The sequence below is a fragment of the Tympanuchus pallidicinctus genome, unplaced genomic scaffold, assembly GCF_026119805.1.
Source record: "Tympanuchus pallidicinctus isolate F22 unplaced genomic scaffold, pur_lepc_1.0 scaffold18, whole genome shotgun sequence".
NCBI classification, from domain to species: Eukaryota; Metazoa; Chordata; class Aves; order Galliformes; family Phasianidae; genus Tympanuchus; species Tympanuchus pallidicinctus.
The window spans coordinates 10,193,474-10,211,994 of record NW_026294699.1 but is presented as its reverse complement, the minus strand read 5'-3'; the positions used below and the strand labels follow the sequence as shown (position 1 = coordinate 10,211,994).

At 50.1% G+C, this 18,521-nt stretch overlaps 3 protein-coding genes across 3 annotated transcripts in view; 2 read left to right on the top strand and 1 right to left on the bottom strand.

The window, feature by feature from the left end:
• LOC128079282 (nascent polypeptide-associated complex subunit alpha, muscle-specific form-like) overlaps positions 1 to 18,521 on the bottom strand; it is a 147,146-nt gene that overhangs the window by 73,547 nt on the left and 55,078 nt on the right. The window lies entirely within an intron of this gene.
• Positions 101 to 6,750, top strand: GID4 (GID complex subunit 4 homolog). Its single transcript, XM_052680306.1, has 6 exons — positions 101 to 410; positions 2,161 to 2,220; positions 2,728 to 2,835; positions 3,535 to 3,636; positions 4,333 to 4,463; positions 5,584 to 6,750. Exons 1-6 carry the CDS (start codon positions 198 to 200, stop codon positions 5,645 to 5,647), a joined length of 678 nt encoding a protein of 225 aa, XP_052536266.1. The 5' UTR covers positions 101 to 197; the 3' UTR covers positions 5,648 to 6,750.
• Positions 8,822 to 17,767, top strand: DRG2 (developmentally regulated GTP binding protein 2). Its single transcript, XM_052680303.1, has 13 exons — positions 8,822 to 8,958; positions 9,842 to 10,002; positions 10,342 to 10,431; positions 11,592 to 11,652; positions 12,543 to 12,633; positions 13,071 to 13,143; positions 13,291 to 13,381; positions 13,614 to 13,711; positions 14,303 to 14,379; positions 14,710 to 14,798; positions 15,723 to 15,781; positions 16,192 to 16,245; positions 16,337 to 17,767. Exons 1-13 carry the CDS (start codon positions 8,895 to 8,897, stop codon positions 16,421 to 16,423), a joined length of 1,095 nt encoding a protein of 364 aa, XP_052536263.1. The 5' UTR covers positions 8,822 to 8,894; the 3' UTR covers positions 16,424 to 17,767.

Sequence of the window (18,521 nt, the reverse complement as noted above, 5' to 3'; positions counted from 1 at the left end):
TCGCCAATCAGCGTTCCGTCCCGCCCTCCCGCAGGGCCCTCGCGGCCAATGGGAGAGCGCGAAGGCGTTGCCGGGAGGCCCCGAGCCAGGCGGCGGCGGTGGTGGCGGCCTGGGCGTGAAGGGAGCGGAGCGCGGGCGGCGGCCCCGGCGGCGGCCGCTGAGCCCCGGCCACGCTGGCTCCCGGGGATCCTCCCGAGATGCCGGTGCGCAGCGAGCGGTGCCGCGCGGGCGGAGCCGCGGGTTCGGCCTCCTCGGCTCCCTCCGGGGCGGCCGCCAGCAGCTTGGTGCCGCCGCCTCCCATCAACACGGCGCAGCCCGGCGTGGCCACCTCGCTGCTGTACAGTGGCGCCAAGTTCCGCGGGCAGCAGCGCAGCAAGGGCAACGCCTACGAAGTGGAGGTCGTCATGCAGGTAAGGGGCCGCCCTCGGGCCGGGCCGCGTTTCCCCTCGCTGGGCCTCGGGCCTTCCCCTGACGGCCGCAGAGCCGGGCGGGCGGTGCTCCCCACGCTCCTTTGGAACGCCGTTCCCCGAGTCCTCCCCGCTCCTTCGGCACCCCCCGGTTCGGGAGCCCCTTTCCTGGATCTCCGCGGGCCCTCAGTCTCCTGTTTTTCTCACGGCTCCTTTCCCCGATTCCTCAGATCTCTCTGAGGGGGTCCGAACCTTCTGGCAGCCTCCCGCCCGGCTCTGTGCTTCTCTGTGCTCCTCTCCCCTCTCGGCTTCATTTCCTTTTTCCCCTCAGAACTGATAGGATCCCTAACCAGGGATCTCTTCCCATTTCCTCTCACACTTTTGCCCCTATTTCTCCTTGTGGCTGCTGAGATACCTAACACGAGGTCTCTTCCTCATTCCCCTCAGCCTTGGGGTGCCCGTGTGCCTCTGGGCTGCCAGGAGGAAGGGTGGGAGCCTGCCCTGTGCTGGGAGGTGCCCAGGAAGTCCCCAGCAGCGGGGCAGCCTGTATTTCAGGCCTAGCTGGAATTCAGCGAGGATCCAGGTCCCTGTGCTGGAGTTTGGGTTCCTCATCCCGTGGTGCCGGTGGCTATGTGGAGAACCAAGGGAGGAGTGCAGCAGTTCTGCTGTACTAGGAATGCAACCAGACAGTTCTGGAGAATGGGGCTTTCCTAATCCTCTCTGGAGTCACCGTCACCCTGCATGCTTCATTTTTAGTCAGAGGCACTGGCACGCTCGCTTTGGGTAGCGGTGTGGAGTCGTTAGTGTGTGGGGAAACCAGACATCTGATGCATGCTTTCCTGTGGCAAATCACAGCCCTGCTCCTGCTTTGGTGGTGTCAGATCGAGGGACCCAGGCTGGGTGTGCAGCAGTGATGCAGCGTGATGCATGGCTTGGCACTGGGAAGTGAAGTCAGAGCCCCAGGGTCAGCAGATGGGGCAGTGTGAGTTATGCCCTCTGCTTTCTCATCCAGTCTTCCACCTGTCAACAGCACAAATGTACCCGCTACAGTTTGCTCTGATGGAGACATCCTATGGCTGTTTAGTTCACTGCATGCTGCTTTCTCACAGAGGCTGGCTCTATCTTTGTGCTAAAAAACGCTGTTCTGTGCGTGTCGGATGAGAAGAGATGGCTGCCTGCTCTCCCTGTGCTCAGCACAGAGAAATGTGGCTTTTCTTTGATCGCAGGTGGGGAAAAGCCATCTTCCCACAGCTGATGCTTGCACTTCTCTAAATAATTCGCTTCTTGCTTTGAAAACCAATCTGGAGATGGCAGGGGAAGGCTTGGAAAATCCCCCTGCTTGAAAGGCGCTCGGAGCAGAAGCATCCCTCTGCTTCATTTCTGCATAGCAGAAGCGGCGAGATGCAGCTCAGGAACTTACAAGAGGAGTGACACAAAAGCATTAGATCTGGGGAAGATGCATAAGACGTCACCTGCCTTCTGAGAAGGCTTTGTGTGCCAGGTCTGGATATGAGGCAGAGACCTCTGGCTGAGAGTGGGAAGAGCTGAAAGCAGCCAGGCCATGAGAAAATGGCTGAGCACCTTTAAATGCTCTTCCCAAGCCCCCCCAGCCTTGAGGTGGCTGTGAGCTGGGTGGTCCTTACCAACTGAAGCAGAATCGAGCCCTGGGGGCTCTTGGGGTTAGAAATAGCTTTGGATCAATTGAGTGCCTTCTTGTGCGTGCTAATAGTGGGACTTTGCACTTTTTTTCTAGCATGTGGACATGGAAAACTCCTATCTCTGTGGATACTTGAAGATTAAAGGCCTTACAGAGGTGAGTGCTAATTGCAAAACAGCATGGGAAGATGCTGTTCAAAGGCTTTTCTTTTTCCTGGTGAGGTAGGAGAAGCTGCCACTAGAAGGAGGAAGCAAAGGGATTGACCATGCAGCAAAATTGACTGCTAAATAGGTTAATGGCTTAAGTCTGCTGTTCTTGGCATATGGAGCAAATATGATGGGCCTTGATGGGAGACCTGAAGGAAGGAAGCTTATCTGGCATCCCTTAGGGTCTGAGCAGAACCCAGCCTGACCCTGCAGCCAGCTTTGTGCTAGAAGAAAACATAACCTAAACAATTCAGATCTTTATGTGCTTCTGTCTGCATCCATCCAGTGTGGTGTGCTGTGTGCTGAACAGTCAGTGAGAGGTGTTTCATGGGTGTGACACTTCTTACTGTGCTTCTCCAAGATCCTTGAGAAGCCTGGAGCCCTTGCTGTGAGATGCTGCCTTTTGCTGAGTTCGGGCCACTAAGTGACAAATGATCTTACTTCTCTTCTCTCCTAGGAGTACCCAACCCTAACTACTTTCTTTGAAGGGGAAATAATCAGTAAAAAGCACCCTTTCTTAACACGCAAGTGGGATGCTGATGAAGATGTGGATCGTAAACACTGGGTAAATAAATCAGGGGCCACATGCAGGTCTGATGCAGTCCTGGCTGAGCAGCTGGTATAGGTGAGGTACTGAGTGTCCATGCAAGGAGCTCTCCTTTGGGGTGCCCTCCTCCCTCTGCCAGAGTCTTGGTGTCTGGAGGTCTCTTCAGCAGACTGAGCTGAGACCTCTAGGAATGGAGAGGATGTCTTGCTATGCAGTTGTTGGCCCTGGACTTGGAAGGGAAGCAGGAGCAATTTCCATCTCTTTCATTCCTATGAGAACACGCTCCTTGCTTTGAACTCTTGGTGCAAAACAAAGTGGAGAAGGGGCAAGGTGCTCCTCTGGCACAGGCACCTGTGTCTTGTGGCACCAGCAACCTCCGCCTTCTCACCAGGCCAGGGTGTGCCCTGGATCAGGGCCACAGCAGCTGGCTGATTATTTTGCTGCCTTGACCTTTGCTATATTTTTGTCAACATGTATACACCCCAAGAAGTGCAGGACCTTCTGCAACCAGGCTGGATGTGGTTGCGGATGGCTGCAGTCCTTGTTGCCCTGTGCTCGTCCTGGGGCATGCACTCACTGCTGCTCTGAGGGAAGAGCAATCCCTTCAGTGAGGAGGTCCTCTTTTTTTTCCTCCAGAATAGCAGCTGGCACTAGTAAGCACTTTTCCTGGAGTAACCGTCCTGGTTTTTGTGTTTACTTGTTTTTCTTTTGTTCTAGGGGAAATTCCAAGCTTTCTACCAGTATGCAAAAACATTTAACTCTGATGACTTTGATTATGAGGATCTGAAAAACGGGGACTATGTCTTCATGAGATGGAAGGTAAACTGTGTGCTGCCTTCTCTGATGAGCTGCTTACAAGTGACTGACAGGGACTTGAAAGCTCTCTCAACTACTGGTGCTGGCCTAATGAAAGATCTTGCCCTATCCAACCTCATTAACCTGCCATATTTGCAAATCCCAGTGTGACTCCTGTCTAGTCAGCTAATTGCATCCTTAAGGGCTGCAGAAATACCTGAAAACACAACAAGAGCATCATCATGCTTAGTGATTCTCCAGATGCTGAGAGAATCAGTGTCTCCAGTCTTTGTGCTGGGCCTGGGTTTGATGCAGTTTGCTGACCAGTCCACCCCTCTTGGCTCTACAGCTGGGTTGAGTCCTCTCTCTCTCGACTGCTTTGTGCAGCTGTGAAGGGAGGGGATCCTCAGGCAGCTCTGATTGTTGATTTTGTGACTGGCCTCTGGTTTGGAAGGGGCAGGTGTTGGACTAAAATTGATTGTGTATGCTCTTTAAAAGTGGTTTTGCTCTCAGTTCTTGCTTCCCTGTAAGGTGCTTGCAATGCCAGGTGATAAAAAAAACCACAGAAGTCCTGGTCTGGGCTGCTAGGAATGCAGGGAATGCTCACCCAGGAGTGCTTTGTGTTAATAGGTGCTGGTACTCAACTTGGGAGGGCCAGTTGGGGTGAGGGAGGGGATATTTGACCAGCCTTTCTAAATGCAGCTTATGTTTTGTGAGCAGGAACAGTTCCTAGTGCCAGACCACACTATCAAAGACATCAGCGGTGCTTCCTTTGCTGGTTTCTATTACATCTGCTTCCAGAAGTCAGCAGCGTCTATAGAAGGCTATTACTACCATAGGAGTTCAGAATGGTAAGGAACCTTGCTTCCTTTTAGGGTGCCTCCTCAGACAAAGCAGGGACTCCTCTTCTGCCCATCTGCAGTCCTGGGAGCAGCCAGGCAGCACACTTATTTTGGTGGGGAGGGGATTTGGTCTGGTGGCTGGACCCCGATGCGGAGGGAGGGTCTGTGTGCTTGGCCCATCTGCGTGGTTTAAAGTGCTGCCTTTTGCATGGCTGATGGTAACTGAGCTGGCAGCATGCTGCAGAGAAACACTGTATGGAAACATGCTGTGGAGCAGTGAAGCAATGATGTGATGTGTTTGTGAGGTGCTGGGAGGCAGACCCCAACTGTGGTTCACTGTTAGCGTCTATCCAGCTCCAGCCTGCAAACCTTTGTTGGGATTGCCTGTAAAAGCCTTAAGCATTTCAGGCTCTGAGCTTCTCCGTGCTTTGGCCCTTCAGAAGATATCAGAGCGACCTGGGAGAGGGAGCCTCAGTGCCTTCTCACCTGTAACAGCTCTCCTGCTGCTCCCTTCAGGCAGGTGTCTTGTTAGGCCAGTGCTTTGTACTCCAAGGTGCTTGAGGTGTTGCTGCAAGATGCAGGGAACAGTCAAAGTTAATTGGTGGTGGTGGTGGTGTGTTTTTTTTGTTAGAGCTATCTGACAAGTAGCTGTGAGAGCTCTTTTCCCTAGCTTTGGATAAATAATAAAGATATTTGTCACGCACAGCGAGTGAATCTGTAGGGTGTCTGGAAGCTCTCAGAAGGAAGGAAGGTGCCTGGGAGGCTTTCAGATGAATCCCCTTAAGCTAAGCTTTGAAAGATTTGAGTCTAATTTTCAGTTGAAGCAAACACTGTTTGAACATGAAAGTTGTCAAACTTCAAAAGGTGTCCAAAGCCCGCAGTCAGCCCTGCTCGATGGCAGCCTGGCTGCAGGTAGCTTCAAGACGTGGGAATGGAAATGAGGAACGAAGCTGAGTCCTGCCAGGGGTTTGGCACCACTGAAAAGCCATTGCTTGAACGCCTCCGAGGCTGCCCCAAAGGAAAGGGAGAGCCCACCTGGCTGCAGCTGCTGGACAGGAGCCCTTAGCTGGAGGCGGGGGGTTCCGTTGCCCTGTGTAATCTCCTCATCCATCTTTCTCCTCTCTCCCAGGTATCAGTCATTGAATTTAACTCATGTTCCTGAGCACAGCGCTCCTATCTATGAATTCCGATGACAGCTGTCCAGAACTGATACCGCACAGAAGCAAACGGGGCAGGAGAGCATGGCCTGCCAGGAGGACTGTGTCCCTGCCGGAGCACGGAAGGCACGCTTCTCTCCTGCCCCTCGGACTCGCAAGAGAGAGAGCCTGAATGTTAACCCACCAGCCCAAGGAGCATGGCTGCTGGAGCTTAATTCTCCCTCCTGTCGAGTGGCGATTTGATCTTTAATCTGGTTTTAAGATACCTTTAAATGCACTTTCTTATTGCACAGCTAGTTTCTCTGTCACTGAAACTCCTCCTGGCTCTCCTTCTGGAAGCTGTTTCTCAGTAGCTGGAATCGGTCTATTCTCTGAGTAATAAGAAAACATAAGCTTGGTGCTTGTATTCTCCTTGTTACAGCCTGATATGGGTTGAAATCGCCAGGATTCAGGTTTCTTACCCAGATTGCCAGCTCTGATGCTCCCAGAGCCAGGCACGGCCGCGTGTGTGAGGCTCTGCTTGGCAGGCAGCTGCTCGGCTGCAGTCTGTCAAGGGAGTGTTGGCTGAGATGGATGAGGGTTGAACGAGTCTTTGCTTCCTGCTGGCTAATGAGGTTAGCCAGAGCTGCACATCTTTCAGGAACACCGGCCCCTTGGAGCCGAGAGCTGTTCCAGTGTCTGGAATTGCCACTGGGAATTAGTTTGATGTATGGACTTCCGGGCTGTCAGTAAAGTGGTTCTGAACTCTGCTTATAGGTGTATAATTTGCTCTTTAATTAAGTTAAGGGTTTAAAGAAAAACAAACAAACAAACAAACTTTTATTAAAAAAAAAAAAAAGAAAATATTTTTATGGTTCCTTTTCCCAAGGACCCTATGGCAAATGCACAATTACTCAGTTACGTTTTACCGTTTTCACATTGAAAACCAGGAATGTCTATGTTAGTTTTTATATTCGTGTATGTATTCAGCTAGCTTCTGCTTTGGGACAGTAATTGGAGTGCAAGCGTTGAGCAGCACCACGCAAACAGCTTGAACTGTTCAGCATTTGTACTCAACCCTCATGCTGCACCAACACCACTGCTTGATACCTTTATGCAAGGCAAAAAAAAAAAAGAAAACAAAAAATCCCAATTCAATATCTCTCTGACTTTGAAATGTTTCAAGTGATATAACTTAAGGCTTGTGTGCCAAAGTGTGTGTGTGTGTGTATGCGTGTGCAGGTTATTTTCCAAGACGTTTTAAAAGCTGGCCTCAGTTGTATATTTAATGTGTCAGTCACCACTGCAGGGCTTCTGTGCGAGTTTGGCTGGTGTTCTGCAGGCTGTTTGAAAACGCCCCCCTGAAGCAGCCCTGCTTCAGTGCTGATAGGGCGGGTGCTGAGGATGGATTTGCTGCCTGAGAGAGGAAAGCAAAGCCCTCTGCATCCCTTGTGTTGGTTGTTTGGGTTTCGTTTTCTGCTTCCTTTTGGCAGCAGGTGGGGTACTGCGCAGCAGCTGAGTTGCTAGTATAAACCTTAACAGGAGTGGGTTTGGGTCTCAGTGAGCCTGTTTTGTATGCACCAAGCTGGGGTTGTGCACGTTGGAGAGGCGGTGGGGCTGTTGGGAAATGATGCAGTGCTGGAAGTGCCCTTCTGTGGGCTGCTCTCTGTGGGTGAGTCCTGGGCCCCAGAACCAGCAGCCCTGCCTGCGGATGGAGACGGGAGAGTGGAGCAAGTGTGTGCTGTTGTCCTGGTCGTTCGTTGCAGGTGGATTTGTAGTGTTGCACAAAGGCTGAGGAGCTGGAGGAGGGGGGGGGCTGGTGTGAGTAGAGAAGCATAGAAACAGATTCTGCTTTTATTCTGCTCTGGGAGAAACTTGGGCTGCAGGGAAGTGTGGAAAGGCATTTCTGCATGCGTGGTGCTGGGAGATGTCCTGGTTTTGAGACTGAAACCAATGGTGCTGCTCAGCTGTGAGAAGTGGAGGGGTGAGCTGTAGGGAAGGTGGCAGCACGGGTGCAGACCCTTCCCCACAGGTTGCTTTCAGGAGCTGTGTGCAGAGCTGGCAATGACAGTAACCACCCTGTGCTGTTAGTGCAGTGTTACGCTCGGGTATCTGATGCTGTTCAGTTGAATTGGTTCTGTGGTTGTCTGTACAAGCTGGATTAGGAAGGTTCCTGGGGTCATTCGGTAATGTATCTACCCTAGAATTTCCCCTGCAGATTTCCTGTGAAAGCTGACAGGGGGAGGAAGTGTTCTTGCCATGTACCTCTGCCTGTCTCATGGCAGCAGACTCGAAACACTTGAGCTGAAATCCCAACCGGCCTCAGTAAGACGTGTTAGGGACAGGGAACAGTGATGTGAAGGGCTGCCTGTGTTCAGGATTTCTCTAAAGCCTTGGTTTTGATTTTCTTTTTCTTTGAGTTGTTTGATGAGCTGAAGAGCTGTTCAGTACGTCATTGTGGTGAAAGGCGACTAACGGGTGAGGTGCTGGGAGAGGGAGTGACGGGGGATCCGCGGCTTCTGAAAAAGGTGTGAGTTCTTTTTTTTAACAGTGTTGGCTGAAGAATTGGTATATTTATGGATGTACTTTGGAAAAGGGACTGGGAGAAGTATTTTGCGGAGTTATCAACGTCCAAATTAAAAACAAAATCTATTTAAGAAGCCTGTATCTGTGTGTGTTTGTTAACGGCAGCGCTGCTCGGCTCATGGGGACAACTGTGCTTCATCTCCCTGCTTGAGGACAAATTCATAGAATCATAGAATTGTTCCGGTTGGAAAAGACCTTAAAGATCATTGAGTCCAACAAAAACCTAACCATGCTGCCCTAACTAACAGCCCTCTGCTAAATCATGTCTCTGAGCACCACATCCAAACGGATTTTAAACACATCCAGGGATGGTGACTCAACCCACATCCCTGAGGAGCCTATTCTGGTGATTAGCAACCCTTTTTTTGGGTTGCTGCTTAACGACCACCAATCCAAGAGTTCAGGAATCCCATTGCCTTTAATAGTGGACGTGGGATCGCTGTGGTGGGGGGAAGCTCAGTCCCTGGCCCTAACGCATCCTGCGGGCTCTGTGCCACGTATCCTTTCCTCCATCAGCTCTTTTGGGATGCCAGCGGGGGGGACCACAGAAGCGAGCGGAACGCAGGGCGCGGGGCGGCCGGAGCGGTGTGCGGAGTGCGCAGGTCCCCCCCCCCCCTTGCCAGGCGGCGGAAGTGGACGCAGCCCGGAGCATTTAGGCGCACGGACGGACCGGCGGTACTTCCGGCGGGCGGCGTGAGGAGCCGCGGCGGGCCGCGCCATGGGCATCCTGGAGAAGATCTCCGAGATCGAGAAGGAAATCGCCCGCACCCAGAAGAACAAAGGTGCCGGGGGGGCGAGGAGCGGAGGGAAGCGGTGGTCGCGGCTGTAGAAGCGCACAGGTTGGGCCGGGCGGGCGCTGGGCGCTCTTCACGGGCCGCCCTGTCCCCGCGTGCCCCCTCTGCAGCCCGGCGCGTCCCGGCGGTGGGAGCCGGGCTGCTGGTTGCACCGGCTTGGAATTCGGATGCTTGAATTCAAGGCAGGGCCGGGCAGGGCAGCCCCACAGCGCTTTGCTGCTTCTGCGGGCTGGAGGCTGCGCTGAATGCTGGCGAGGAGAGCTGATACAAACTGCCATCCCCTGTTACAAGCTTCTGTTGAGCGAGCTGCCTTCTTCTCTGTGTCGGGTGTGAATGCAAGAATAAGTTGGTAAATGCTGTATTCGTGTACGTGAGCTCTAAGCTGAGCATGGTTTTAAAAGTTGGCAGAGTATCTTGCGTTTTTGCAGTGGCGGATGCTGCAGGAGGGCTGTGCAGAAGCATTCTGCCCGGGGCGGGCTGTTCCTTACAGGCTGTGCCTCCTCCCAACCCGTCCCTCTGTGCCCACAGCCCTCAGTGCCACATCTCCACAGTCTGGAGCACCTCCAGGGACGGTGGCCCCACCGCTCCCTTAAAGCAGTGCCAGTGCCTGACCGCTCTTTCCAACAAGAAATTGTTCCTAATATCCAACCTGAAAACATCTTATTTCCTTGAAGTTTGACTTGCGTGCAGGTTACTGTAAGACTTTACTCAGAGTGGCCGATATCTCAGAAGGTACAGAACACCTGGATGTAGGTAGGGTGTGTTAAGCTACGGACTGAAATCTGAGGTTTCATTTTAGGAAGGCTCTTGTTTCCAGGGCTGAGTTATCAGGCACGGTCTTTAACCAGTTGCTGCATTTCTGTTATTTCAGCTACCGAGTACCATCTTGGCCTGCTGAAGGCAAAGCTTGCAAAATACAGAGCTCAGTTGTTAGAACCTTCCAAATCCTCTGCTGCTAAAGGAGAAGGCTTCGATGTGATGAAATCTGGAGATGCCCGAGTGGCACTGATTGGTTTTCCTTCTGTGGGTAAGGTCAGTGCGTGTCCGAGTTAACATTGCAGTGTGGTTTTTCTGGATTTGAGACTGGCAGGGGCTGTAAAGCAGGTATCTTTCATTACAGCATCTCTCTGTATTTCACCTTCTTGCCATTAGTTAATGAAGAATTAACTAGTGCAGCCACTGCTGAGAACATAGGCAAGAGAATAGGTTTTATCTTCATGCTGGCAGACCCATTACTGCTTCAGTCCCTGGGTCCTGCATGGCTGCAACCTGACTTAAAAACTGATGAACACTTTTTAGTATTGCATGTTTTGCTGAACGCAGTGCTTTCATTTCAGTACCTCTTGTGATGGCCATCTCTTGCTTTTTCAGTCCACGTTTTTGAGTTTAATGACCTCAACTGCCAGTGAAGCTGCATCTTATGAGTTCACAACCCTGACGTGTATCCCAGGAGTCATAGAAGTAAGTAGGATTTTCCTCCCTTTCATAGAAGGTAGCGGTAAGAAACCCAGCCGTGTAAAGAGCTCTGCTCACAGCAGTTACACCTGTGTTACCACTGAGAAGCAGCAATATCTGGAGATCTCTGCTGACCTCTGCTTTAAACTTCACCAAGTCTTGAGTGCTTGCAATATCAAGTCTGCAACCTGCAGTGCTGATGTAGCACTTCTCCAGGCTGCATAACTCTTCAAGATTGACTGCCTGCTCGGGGTTTCGTATGGCACAGTTCGACTGACCAGAGCAATACAGGAATTCTCAGCTGAATTTTTTATAACTGCTATTGGCGCCATTGACCAGATGGCTGGAAACCTTGACAGATTTGTTTTTAATGAAGCTTTAAAAGAGGCAATCTGTACCGTGATCAATTTGGAAAGAAAATACAACTGCTCCTGTCCTTGAGGAATTTCATTAGCGGTGGTTTGAGTGTCTATCAGTAAAGCAAATGGTAAAGGGCATCAAACTGAAAAGTATCCAAGAGTAATGAGAAAACTTGGGTCAGAATTGAAAGCAGATTTAAATAATGGAAGCAGACGTATTGGTGTTAAAATGAACACCAGCACTACAATGCATCCAAATGCAGCCTCAGGCTCCAGTCACCAGCTGAAGCTGTTACTGAGGACTTACTGCAGCAGCAGCTTGAAAGATGGTGACTCTGCTGATCCAATGAACAAAGGTCCCCCCTTTTTTTTCCTGGTACTGTAAGATCTGCAACACACATCAGTACTTCTGACCCGTCTTGCTAAGGGATTATGGCATTTGCTCATTACAGAGCTTTACTTGTTAGACCAAAGTAGAGCTGTTGGATTTTTTTTCCCTTTCTTTTCTATTTATCAGTTTGGAATATTGTTGCAGTTGCACTGTGCTGTTTTCAGACTGCACTTATGTGACTCTTTAGGAGGCTAGAATTGCAGTGTGACCCACAGTTGAACACAGCTTAATGGGAAACACCCCAGAGGTTGCCTCATCAAAACAAAGCCACCAGCTTTGTGGAAAGTTGTCTTCCAATATTGCGTTCATTCAGTTCCACTCTCTGCAGGCTTTGGAGCTCAGCATGTGCTGGGGCTTTCAGGGCAGCTGAGGTACCCTGCCCAAAGCTTTCAACTTTGTATCCATTTCCTTTTCAGTATAAAGGAGCCAATATTCAGCTGTTGGATCTGCCTGGAATCATTGAAGGAGCAGCACAAGGTTGGCTGATCTCTATGTTGATGTAAAGGAGGGACTTGCACTCAGTATCATTCTTGCCCAGATCAAACATCAGCAGCTTTGCCAGGCCAATAGTTCCCACACTGGCTTTCCAAACTGGCATTCTTGATCTTATGTGAGGCACGATTCTTATCCGAGGCCCACGTAAGGCTCTATATGTAGCAGAAAGATGCTTTTCTGGAGGTGGGAGCCAAAGCAAGTCAGTCACTTCTCACCTTCTTGCATGAGTGTTATTTTGCTCATCTGCTTTCTGGTACAGAGGAAATCTAAAGAAAGATGCTGGAGAGGCGGAGGGGGGAATTACAGCTGAACAGTAACTTCTTTTGATTAATTTCCTGCAAGTCCTTCTATGACTCCTGATTCTGGGCCTTTGTGCTTCTGCTTCATTATCTTTCTTATCAGCAGGTCGTGACAAAAGAAACATTTACAAAATTTAGGAAGACATCCTAATGGTCTCTTAGAGGAGCACGGCCCGGTTGGTTGATGAGGTCTCTCTCCCTTTTGACCAGAAAATGCCCACCTCACTGCCCTGCATAGGCTGCCTCTGCCACCTGGAGCCACTCCCACTGCTCAGGTCTGGGCTCTGTCCAGCTGGCAGCAGTGACATTTCAACATACAGCCAGCTTTATGTGTGCTAGTTGTGTAAGCCATAACAGGAGAGCAGCAGCAGACAATGTTCTGGGGGCTTGTGCTGGGCAGAAGGTAGCGTTGGATGGGCCAGATGTGCTCACACAGGGAGCCCTTGACAGCTGACTGCGGCCAGCACAGGATTGCAGGATCCTTTCCCTTGCTCCCAAACAGCAGTCCCCCTCTGTCACAGGACTCACAGCTGGTTTCTCTTCTTGATACACAGCCATGTCCTCTCTCCTCAGGGAAGGGCAGAGGCCGGCAGGTGATCGCCGTGGCCAGGACAGCAGATGTTGTCATTATGATGCTGGATGCCACGAAGGGTGAAGTGCAGCGGTGAGTGTGTGCTGCTGGGTGCGTGGGGCCGGGATGCTGAGTCAGGTTCAGCAGTTTCCACGTGCCCAGAAAACATTCCAGCTCCCTGAAACACCGTATCCCAGGTACAGACCTGGAGGTACACTGCTATTTAAGCTTGAGTGCAAGATGGGGGTTGTGCTCCGTGGCATGCTGGCTAACTGGGAGCAGCATTTACAGAACTTTCTGCAGACCTCAGCTTGGGCTTCTCAGTTGAAAGATCATTCCTCCAGGATGGCTGTGCACAGATGGATTTGAGCTAGATTTCCACTGCAGACCCTGTCCTGCATTAGCAGAGGGTGTTACGTTGCAGTGAGTCGATGACAAGGTTGTATCAATATGACAGTCAAAAAGGAAGAGTGTGGGTGTCACCTGGCTGGGCTCAATCTCACAGGTACTAACGTGCAGTGTCCCTGCAGGGCCCTGCTGGAGAAAGAACTGGAATCTGTAGGAATCCGTCTGAATAAAAGCAAACCAAATATCTACTTCAAGGTGAGCTTTCCTGGGCTGTTAGAAGCACAGCTTGTGTCAGGCTGCTTAATGGAAGCCAAGGGCAATGTGTGCTGCCCATTGCATTGAGCAGATGAAGCAGGCGGTGGCTTTTGGAGGCTGTTCTTGAGTTGATTTATTGTCTTGCAGCCTAAGAAGGGTGGTGGTATATCCTTCAACTCCACTGTCACACTCACTCAGTGCTCCGAGAAGCTGGTACAGCTCATCCTCCATGAGTACAGTATCCTTTTCCTAAAATGAGAGGCACTGGAGCCTCAAGCCAGCAGCTCTCGAGCCAAACGATAGCTGCTGTGGGATGGCCTCGCCGTGTGCTTGGTGGGGTGAGAGGAGGCCTGGGTTGATTTGTCCCATTTTTATTCCCTTTCTCCATGCTGCGCCAGGCAGCTGCAGGCCGTTGACTCGCAGCTGTGTTTAGGCATGCAGGATTTGGACCTTGACAATGTTCACCTCAGAAATCTTCAACGCTGAAGTCCTTTTCAGAGAGGACTGCTCTCCTGACGAGTTCATTGACGTGATTGTAGGCAACAGGGTCTACATGCCATGCCTTTACGTGAGTATCCCAGAAGCAGCCTGCCTTCTGCAGCACTAAACGCCTCTTGGCAGAAGGAATCTCCGCGTCTTCCTGACTCTCAAAGCCGTAACGGTTGGGGATGAGGAGGTGGGCGTTTTTTGCTCCTTCTGCCTGCAGCTGTGCTGTGTGCTCTCCCTGTGCCCTCTAGTGGCTGCTGCCGTGGAGCAGCGTGAGCTCTGCATGCTGGTAGCACAGCTCGATGCTGTGGTGTGGAGCCTTCGGTTCCTCTGCTGCCAGCGTCCCGCATTGGAGTTTTTGTGAATGTTTCCTTGAGCCAGAGGTCATTTAACGGCTTTGTTTGATAATGGCCGAGCCTGGAGTTAAATTCATGATGCTGGAGAGCACATTGCTAGTCAGCCCAAATTGGGAGGTTTAGAAGGTCCAAACTTGCATTCAGGCTCCTTAACTTCAACAGGTGAATTTCTTAAAAGCCTTGGCCTGGCTGGTAGGATCCGTGTTTCTACATCAGATGCTGAGCTGCCTTGTTATACCCACATCTGTGTGTCTGCCTTCCTTGCAGTGCTGCTGAACTGACATCCTAAGGAGTGCATTCTTTCTCATTTGTCTTAGGTTTATAACAAGATTGACCAGATATCTATGGAGGAAGTGGATCGACTTGCTCGGAGACCCCACAGTGTTGTAATCAGGTAGGAGCAGAGAGCCACTGTGCAGCTTTTTCTGGGCTTCCTTCCCCTGGAGAGGCAGGCTGCTTGGCTTCCTCACACCATCTGCAGGGCAGAGTAGGTCTCCAGCTTGTTCCCTTGGAAGCACTGATGTATCTGACTGGGGCTTTGCTGCTTCAAAGCTACTTCCTTTCAGAAAGCCCTATTAATTTCATCTTGTGCTTTTCCTGTAATGACATCATTACAGACATTTCCCCTTGTACCCTAGCTCTGTAATTAGATGTTTCACCTTGTTCTTCTGGATCTCTAAATCACAACAGCAATAAACACTGAGTCTTTCCTGGTGTTTTACAGCTGTGGCATGAAATTGAACCTGGATTACTTGCTGGAGAAGCTGTGGGAATACCTGGCACTTACCTGCATCTACACCAAGAAACGAGGACGTAAGTGGCCACTGGCTGAGCAGGAGGTTTGAAAGGCACAAAGGGCTGCTACTCACAAACACAGACAGGCTGCCAGTGGGGCTTGGATGCCTGGCTCTGAGTGACCTTTTGGAAATGCTGCAGCTACATACTCCCTAACCAGCTTTCAGCATTAACTCTTGCTTTCTGTTTTGTCTGATTCACCTATTCTCCCTGCACTAGAAGAGCTGAATTATTATGAGGCTTTTCATGATGCTGTCGTAAAGAAATAAAGTTTTCAAGCTTGCAGCTTCCTTCCTCTAACAGTTACAGTGTGCAGTCTGTGATGAGCAGATTGCTGCCCAGAAGAGGTCTCCTGTTCCTTCTGTGGGAGATTTGGTGGTTCCCATGCTGGGCTCCTGGAGCTGTGATGCCTTTGATCCTCCTTTTGCTTTACCATTCACCTGTAGCTTTTCCTGGTGGTGAAGGCACATCTATAACTTGTTCCTTTTCCACGACGTTCTTCCTCTGGCTGCGATCACAACTAAACAGCTCTGAAGTGGGTGGATATGAGAGGATTAAGGAATTTTCTGTGAGTTTGTTAAGCTGTGAAACCCTGGGGATTTTGCAGAAAACTGCAGAGTGGTGCCATTGTACTTAGACAGGTGTGCTCTGACTTTGTCTTCTTTGTTGAAAGCCAAGTCTTTGGAAGGGGGTTGCAGAAGGTGAGTTGTGAGAGAGCTGTGCCATGGATAACTGAGCCTGTGGGTGCTGGAGTGTGGGCAGAAGAGGTTCAATGCTTTCAGCTGCTTGGATGCCTGGTGTCTGAAGGCTGCTGGCAAGTGTGACAAGGCAGGGGGTTGGAGAGCAATAAGCAGAAAACAATGTGGCACAATGTCAGCATGTTAGAACGCGTTCAGTGCAAAGCCAGTGATTCTTTTTATCCCTTCCTTTGCTTTTTTGCAGAGAGACCAGACTTCACAGATGCCATTATCCTACGGAAAGGGGCTTCTGTGGAGCATGTGGTAATTTCTCTGTTATTTATAATTATCTGTAGAAGGAATCTTTGAGCCTGCTGTGATTTATTTGAGTTTTTTAAAGTAGGGGATATGCCAGTGCTTAGCTGGGATTCTCCTTTTGTTACCTTTACTGATTCCATCTGCCTTGGGTTTCTTTTCTGGCTGCCAGGAAAGATTTTTTTAGAATTACTTGATACAGAGCAGTGAAAAAGCACATGGAAGCAGTGAAACAGAACTTATGGTGATCTATAGATTCATGCTCATCTATTTGGTATTTCAAGTGCTGCTAACTGGCTCCTAAAACCACTATTGTCATTTCTGATGTAGACATGAGTTGCTTCTAAATCCTGACTGGTGAGCAAGTTGTTTACAGAGGGCCCCTGAGCTGCCTCACATGCTGTCTGTCTGTCTTGCAGTGCCACCGGATTCACAGATCATTAGCCAGCCAGTTCAAATACGCCTTGGTATGGGTAAGTGTTTAACAGCAGTGTTTAACAACAGAAATCCTTGTCCTCATGTGACTGGTTGCCTTCTAACCCTTCTCCCTGTTTTTCTTCAAAGGGGACGAGCACAAAATACAGCCCTCAAAGAGTGGGCTTAACCCATATGATGGAGCATGAAGATGTCATTCAGATCGTAAAGAAGTAGCTCCCTTTGCTGCTCTCTGCTGGTGCCTGGCCTTGTCTTTAATCACTCAAATTGGATCTGACCACATAAAAGCAAAACTAAACAGAAAAAAAAAAAAAAAAAAAGAAAGAAAGAAAAAAGGAAAAAGAGAGAAAAGAGAGATGTGTTCCACAGCCAAGAAAGTGAGAAGGCTTCTGTGAAGCTCCTTCTCTTGGAGAAAGGCTTAAAATGAGGCTGCTGTATGTGCAGGTGGGGATGGGGAAGATGGGTTTCCATCTTGCAGCATTTCAGGTGAAGTAATGTTTCTTCAATATATTATAAAAAAGAAAAATAAAAGGGGAGCCAGCTCTTCTAGGACACAGTTCCTGCAGCCAGCAATGTCCTGCCCCATTAAGATCTGCACACATCTGTGTGTTAACCTACCAGTAGCTTGCTCAGCTAAGGGAAAGTTCATAGGTTTGTGGGGATAAATGTGGCCCTGTGCTTTGGAACAGAGGAACCAGAGCTGGAAGAACGTTGCTGATGCTTTGCTGCTTATCTATTCACTTAATTTAAGTGTTGCTCTGAAACAGAAAACGAAGTTCTTCCTCCTCTGCTCTCTGGACGTGTGGTCTCTACAGCTTTTGTAGTTGGAGACTTCAGTCAGACAAGCCCTGAACTTATGACGGTCCCTCCATTACATTACAAAGTGGCACTCTGTGCCTCCTGTTACCTCTGCAGAGGGCTTTGCAGGACATCCTTGTCCAACTGGTACTGAGAGGTGAGAACTGAAACTTTGTTAAGGAATGGCTAACCTGGCCAAACTGCAGCAGGGTACGATCAGAGAGCCATGGGCTGCAGTGAGGATTTGCTTCTGGCATATCGTGGCCCAAGGAGAGATCGTGGGAGTTTGCTCTGCTCTTGTCCTGCCTGTTGGTCCCCAGGAGCATTGCTTGGGATGTGCTTCTTTCTCAGCCCTGCCCCTAAATTCCCATAGCAGCTCTCTGAGCCCAGCGCCATCCCATGCTGTGGGTTTTACCCCATCTCTGTTCAATAGTGTTTCTTGTTTGGATATTTTCCTCAGAAATCTGGGATTTTTCTAATCATGCTCTTTCACTAAGTATTGATGCTAAGCAATTCAGAGTGCCTGATAGAGAACAGCTCTTTCCTTCTGGGATCAAGAGTTGCCGATAGCTTTTATTTTCTTTCATTGGAAAAGAGTTCAGTCTGATGTGGATTGTTGACTGTGAGGACAGGTCTGATAGCAAACTTGTCTGAGCAGGGCTCCTTCCCTCTTCTGCGTGCCTCCCCACCCCTCACAAACTGATCGAGCAGAAATGGAAGGAATATTTTATTTGAGAGAATAAAAATCGCTATTTCATGTGACCCGTGGCTGTCTGCCTGCAGTGGTTTGGCACTTTGGTGTGATCTCTAACTCTCTTTTTACCTTTGGCCTCCAAAAGAATAACAGATGCTGCTGCAGAAGGTGGCAAGGTGGAGTAGATCGTGAGGCAGCAGTGAGAGGGCTCTGAGGATGGAGAGGACCTCTGCGAGGTGGCGTGGGAGCCAGGCACGATATTATTCACAATACCCAAACTGAGAAGGTGACTTTGAACTCTGTAAGTTCCCTTCCCTGTTTCTGGCTTTGTTCACAGCTGGAGTGCAGAGCAAATCCCAACCTCGGTGGCAGCTAGTGGAGAATGAGCTCCAAATTAGCAGCATTATGCCTGAGCTGGCTGCAGAAAGCAAGCACTTCTCTGTGTGAATCGGGGGGGATGCCGTTCCAGCACATTAACTCGCCCTTTAAATTTCCTCTGAAGGTTGCACAGGCAAAGAGCCTCCCACACAAAGAGTTCTTTTGGTTTCGTTTTGTCCCTGACTTTCTGACTCTCACTCCAAACCAAGGAGCCTGCCAAGCCCCAGTGCACCGCCGGGCAGCTGGAGGTGCTGACTGTGCTTTGTCCTTAGGCCGGGCAGTGTGTGCAGCTGGGGAGGTGGTGGATGCTCACGTGAGGCTAAAATGCACAGTGTAACCTACCTGGTTAGTGCCTTCCTCTAGCGTGTTCACTTTTAAAACTGACTGGTCCAGCACACCATCATTAAAACCTCTAATTAGCCTCGCTATTCACTTAGGAAATTG

Coding starts and splice junctions, on each gene's coding strand:
- GID4 (XM_052680306.1), top strand. CDS start 198: ATGCCGGTGCGCAGCGAGCGGTGCCGCGCGGGCGGAGCCGCGGGTTCG. Junction 411..2,160: donor AAGTGGAGGTCGTCATGCAG/GTAAGGGGCCGC, acceptor CTTTTTTTCTAG/CATGTGGACATGGAAAACTC. Junction 2,221..2,727: donor AGATTAAAGGCCTTACAGAG/GTGAGTGCTAAT, acceptor CTTCTCTCCTAG/GAGTACCCAACCCTAACTAC.
- DRG2 (XM_052680303.1), top strand. CDS start 8,895: ATGGGCATCCTGGAGAAGATCTCCGAGATCGAGAAGGAAATCGCCCGC. Junction 11,653..12,542: donor CATTGAAGGAGCAGCACAAG/GTTGGCTGATCT, acceptor CTCTCTCCTCAG/GGAAGGGCAGAGGCCGGCAG. Junction 14,799..15,722: donor CTACACCAAGAAACGAGGAC/GTAAGTGGCCAC, acceptor GCTTTTTTGCAG/AGAGACCAGACTTCACAGAT.